The 6,000-nt window shown below is 42.0% G+C and overlaps 1 protein-coding gene across 1 annotated transcript; it reads left to right on the forward strand.

Moving 5' to 3' along the window:
* The first annotated feature begins 336 nt into the window (after positions 1 to 336).
* LOC126355526 (cuticle protein 38-like) lies at positions 337 to 3,275 on the forward strand. The gene is made up of 2 exons (XM_050005870.1): positions 337 to 415; positions 2,818 to 3,275. Exons 1-2 carry the CDS (start codon positions 404 to 406, stop codon positions 3,190 to 3,192), a joined length of 387 nt encoding a protein of 128 aa, XP_049861827.1. The 5' UTR covers positions 337 to 403; the 3' UTR covers positions 3,193 to 3,275.
* The last annotated feature ends 2,725 nt before the right edge of the window (positions 3,276 to 6,000 follow it).

Here is a 6,000-nt window from a genome sequence, read left to right on the forward strand (position 1 = left end):
AGTATATGTTGGGGAGTACTTTGAACTAGATAACGTTAATGTAGACGAATAAATAAAATTATTTTCAAAATATGTAAATTCTCGATACTTTTTGAACACACCAGTGACGGCTGAGAGTACGTCATCATTCATGCAGATGGAACTCTCACCTCATAATCTCATACTGGAAGAGGCCGGTGAGTTAGATGACAACTATTGATTGTGCGGAACCGACTGCCAGACATGACAAAAGCCTCTACTGCACGGCCACGCCCAAGGAGGACCACCACGGCTGCCGGATACCGCGCTGTCACTCCTCACGCACGTCACACACTGTTGTATGTGTCAGCGCTGTATAAAAGGCGGCAGTCACCGGTGCAGAGACACATTTCAGCACCAGCAACACCAGCAGCCGCAGACTGCCATGAACACTCTGGTAGGTACCGACAGCTCTCGAAGTATGTGACCACTGTTTGCATCGGGGCTGCTTTCATTCACTGCTGTGTGTTCTCTGGACCAGTAGTGCATAAATAATTTAGCACAAATCGTGGAAGTACTGAAGTGTTAACGTTTCACATACAACCACGTTCAGCGTGTATTATTGAAATTACAGCCTAAGTGTATGAGAAATAAGCCTCTTATATTAGTACCTAGCTATAAACATTCATTCAACGCAGCCCATATCCATTACTTTTTAACCGCAGTTTAACAGTGCGTATGTGGTAGTAGTTTTCTTGTTGATCATCAGCCAAACATCTGAAAATTACGTTTCTTTTCGGAAGCTCCATGCGGCTTTTCGCGGATGATGCTGTAGTATACAGAGAAGTTGCAGCATTAGAAAATTGCTGTGAAATGCAGGAAGATTATCAGCCGACATGCAGTTGGTGCAGGGAGTGGCAACTGACCCTTAACATAGACAAATGTAATGTATTGCGAATACATAGAAAGAAGGATACTTTATTGCATGATTATAGGATAGCGGAACAAACACTGGTAGCAGTTACTTCTCTTAAATATCTGGGTGTATGCGTGTGGAACGATTTGAAGTGGAGTGATCATATAACAGTAGTTGTTGGTAAGGCGGGTGACAAGTTAAGATTCACTGAGAGAGTCCTTAGAAAATGTAGTCCATCAACAAAGGAGTTGGCTAACAAAACACTCGTTCAACCTATACTTGAATATTGCTCATCAGTGTGGGATCCGTACCAGGTCGGGTTGACGGAGGAGATAGAGAAGATCCAAAGAAGAGCGGAGCGTTTCGTCCTAGGGTTATTTGGTAAGCGTGATAGCTTTACGGAGATGTTTAGCAAACTCAGGTGGAAGACTCTGCAAGAGAGGCGCTCTGCATCGCGGTGTAGCTTGCTGTCCAGGTTTCGAGAGAGTGCGTTTCTGGATGAGGTATCGAATATATTGCTTCCCCCCTACTTATACCTCCCGAGGAGATCACGAATGTAAAATTAGAGAGATTAGAGCGTGCACGGAGGCTTTCCGGCATTCGTTCCTCCCGCGAAACATACGCGACTTGAATAGGAGAGGGAGGTAATGACAGTGGCACGTAAAGTGCCCTCCGCCACTCACCGTTGGTTAGCTTCCTGAGTGTAGATGTAGATGTAGACCTTTGCTTCTGTGAAGTTTGGAAGTTAGGAGACGACGTACTGGCGAAGGTACAGCTGTGAGGATGAGTCGTAAGTAGAGCTTAGGTAGTACAGTTGGTAGAGCACTTGCTAGCGACGGGCAAAGGTCTGGATTCGAGTCTCGGTCCCACACAGTTGTAATCAGCCAGGAAATTTCATGTCAGCCCACAATCCGCTGCAGAGTGCCAACTTCATTCTGTGAAGGAGAAGATTTGGCTAAAATGGTTCAAATGGCTCTGAGCACTATGGGACTCAACTTCTGTGGTCATCAGTCCCCTAGAACTTAGAACTACTTAAACCTAACTAACCTAAGGACATCACACACATCCATACCCGAGGCAGGATTCGAACCTGCGACCGTAGCAGTCTCACGGTTCCGGACTGCGCGCCTAGAACCGCGAGACCACCGCGGCCGGCCGGAGAACGTTTATTAGAGAATTCTAATAACAGCGATAGCGACGAGTAAGTGGCAAGTCAGAAACATCACTGTGGTTGGTAAGGCTTTATCGTAGTTCATAAAGTAATGGACGTAGTAAAGAGAAGTCATCTCTCATTTACGCGTATCTCCGTTGCATAGCTAGTCAGTAATGTCTCATTCACACAGCATTCTGGAGATGTTTTTCTTCGTCATCAACACCAGCTTCCTATTGAAGGAATAGCAGTGGAGATAACGTCAGACATCTTCAGCAAGGAGACAATTAAGAGATTTCATTGTAATATAGGCTGACAGATGTTCTGTGAATGAAAAGAAAATTACAGACACTTACCTGTGTCTATCAAAGCCGGCCGAAGCGGTTCTAGGTGCTACAGTCCGGAGCCAAGCGTTCGCTACGGTGTCAGGTTTGAATCCTGCCTTGGGCATGGATGTGTCCAAAGTCCTTAGGTTAGTTAGGTTTAAGTAGCTCTAAATTCTAAGGGACTGATGACCACAGAGGTCACATAGTGCTCAGAGCCATTTGAACCATTTGTTTCTAAGCTAGAAGTTGACACGGTTCTTCAAATGTGGCATTTCGTCTAACTTGGAGTCAGACAATAACAAATGTAGTGTGAGGTAGGGGTTTATAAGAACGCTGTTACTGTATTACATGCAAAAACACATTACTTTCAGCATTCACAACCAAACACTCACCCAAAATCAATGAAAATTCGTCAACACACAAAACCGGTGCTCATTCAAATTAATGTGAATTAATTTTGTTGCCAGATCGTCCTGAGCGCCGTCCTGGCAGTGGCAGTGGCCACCCCTGGCTACCTGGGTGCTGCCCCCGCTGCAGTAGTAGCGCCGGCCGCCTACGCCGCCCCCGCAGTGGTCGCCGCCCCCGTCCACCCTGGGTACGCCGCCTACGGCCCTGCCCCCATCGCCGTCCGCTCTGACGGCTACCTGCTGGACACCCCTGACGTGGCTGTGAACAAAGCCGCCCACCTGACCGCCGTTGCCCAGACGAGGGCCCGCGACGCCATCATCAACGGCGCCGCTGTGCTGGCCGCCCCCGCCGTCGCCGCCCCCGTGGCTTACGCCGCCCCTGGAGCCCTCGCGGCCGCCGCCCACCTTCACGCCAAGGCTGCTCTGCTGGGCTGAAATGTCCGTCTGCTACAGTTTCCACCGATTTCATGACATGGCGATACTTGTATATTTTTCCATTTAAATAAATCATCCTTCAATGTATATAAAAATTTTTCCTTATTCTTGTCTTCAGCATTGCTACTGATTTCTTCCTGAAGTACCACTTCTTCAGCTATATATTTGTGAATCTGTATTGAAGGCTTATTCTGTCAGTGTTAAAACAAACTTAACACGAGCGAGTACTCCAGAAGATATTACTTAGTTTATAGGCAACAGAAAGAAAATGCTTTATATGTGAATTAGTACGAAAAATTTTTATTTATTATGATAACTGTCACATTTGATTTGCTATATAGACTACATTTCGGTCAGTGCTACGAAAGTAAGGGGATTACACTGTAGTAACTCAGAGTTCAATGTACTATACAATTTGTATTCTACCTTGTAATGCCTTAGATCAGTTAACTCATGTTTTTAAACTGAATGTATTTCACTGGACTAGGGTTTACGTCTTTCGCTATTAATCAAAACATAACAAGTCCTATGTTTATATTTTCAAAACAAAATTATATGGGAATATAAATGTATAAGGTCATCGAACAGACAATTCGGTGTGTAAATGCAGATGAAAAGTCTATTACAGTTGTGTATTGCGAGGCTTTAATGGGAGACGGGAGAGGAAAATGAGTTGCTGAAGAATATGTACGCAGTAGCTGGAATGAGAGAGGTGAAAATTTCCATGAGTTATGCAATAAATTTCAGCTAGGGAAACAACGGATCTAATTTATCAACAGGAGGAGGAAAACTTTAAGGAGGTTTAGGCACATGGGCAGATATCACTTGGATTACTTCAAGATGAAAGAGATGTCTGCGTTTAAGGCATACACACAAGCTGATACAGACTAGCTTCAAAATTTGATAGCGATGAAGAGTAGAAGATAATTCAGTAGATGAACCAGGAGGAATCATTGTGTGAAAATATGGGATACTTGAGAACTAAAGAGGGAATATGTGCGTTTGTAGGCTTTAAATAGTGTGATGATGAATAAGTCAATAAGCAGTTCTAGCGATGTGGAATGGACAATCCCTAAATGAGCAACAGCAGAATTTTAATAAAGAAATACAGATTCAAGGAATGTAACAATGATTCAAGAAAATAAAAAAGTACATAAGGAATGGATAGAATACAGGAATATAAGTCACTTGAGAATGAAATCTGAAGGAAATGTATTGATATAGAATGTAGCAGTCAGTTTCAGGCAGAAAGATCTTAGATTGTTCCTCTGGAGTATAAAGTGAAACGTTTGAAAGGAATGTTACCAAGTATTTGAGGTGTGTTGCTCCAAGAACGATAAAGAATTATTAGACTGGTAAGGTACAGAAGAATAGGTGGAATATCCAGGCAATAATAAAGGACAGTAGTACTGTTAAGAGTTTAGGGAATAATGTAGATGGTGCTGGAAATACGGAGCGAAAATATCATATGGTAAGTGAGGTACAGTTATTTGACTTGCCTTGTTATGATGAACAAAACGGCATCAAAATTGTCTCACCTTGGAAACTTCATACACTCTTTTGGTATCCTTCCGACTTACCGCATTTAATGTACCTAATTTTGAAAACAGAATAACGAATGGATATAGAAATTTGTGATTATAAAGACTGATTTTGATTCGTTAGTTGAAATTCTAACTGATTATGAAAAAATAGATTAGGGAAACATTAATTATTGAGTGGAGAATATTTTCGGTACCGATTGTGTTAAGCTATATTGGAACGTCCATAATAATTAAGTATATGTAGGCGGACGACAACATTCACTATATACGCAGAGTACAGCTGAATACGAGTGGCATTACCAAGTTTAGGTAGTCAGTAAAGCCTAGTCTACTCGACGACACTAGGTTGCAGGAAACTGCGTTACTGGCCACTGCACATGCGGGCCGCGCGTTTGCGTAACTCGTTGGTGAAACTAAACACTTTCGTCGTATTCCAACCTTGACGACACTAGTTGCATGATTTTTTTAGTTTAGGTGTGTTTGTAGGGTGTAGACAAACTGAAATTTGAAGTGAGGAACGGGGAATAATGTTCGCTTTTTGGTTATCTATGATTTGCATAGGTGTTTGTGCGATTTCAATGATGCTGATTACAAAAATAAGCAACATATTGCTGCCGCTGAGACCGTCATGTACGATCATAACATAGATGGTTTGACAATATCTGAGCTGTAGGGCATAATTAATTGAGTTAGCGACAAATATACAACTTAATTAAGAAAAATACAAGCAAGTGTAATTCTAGCTGTGGCAATGCTCTCGTCTACAAGACTAAAATCCCACCGTTCGAGTTGGCCAAATCTTTGTTAAGGAATATTGTTGACAGATGGGAAGACTATACAAATTCATAAAGCTACATTCTTAATTCAATATGAATCTTTTGATACGTCGCTGCAGTGCTCCCCACTCACATATGTTTAAATTTTGAAATATTGCCACTGTAAAGACCTATGTTCAAGAGAGTAGTTTGCAAACCATTTTCTTCTTAATGCGGCCTGCTATTAATGTTAATAATTATTGGTGTTAATGAAATAGCGTCATCACCAACTAAAACCATATCCTATAGCATGACGCGTGTTCTGTACTGTAATACACACAACACGATACGTAATTTCAATTCTGAGGACAGTGCTTCATATATTACAGTACCTTTATTCCATATCGCATAATTAATTCTATTTAGAAGAAACGTGAACAGTTCTGGTGACATTCTAAGATAATTAAAATAACTTATTGGATCTTACGTTATAAATTATTTCAGAAAGG

The sequence above is a fragment of the Schistocerca gregaria genome, chromosome 3 (genome assembly GCF_023897955.1).
Source record: "Schistocerca gregaria isolate iqSchGreg1 chromosome 3, iqSchGreg1.2, whole genome shotgun sequence".
Taxonomy (NCBI): Eukaryota; Metazoa; Arthropoda; class Insecta; order Orthoptera; family Acrididae; genus Schistocerca; species Schistocerca gregaria.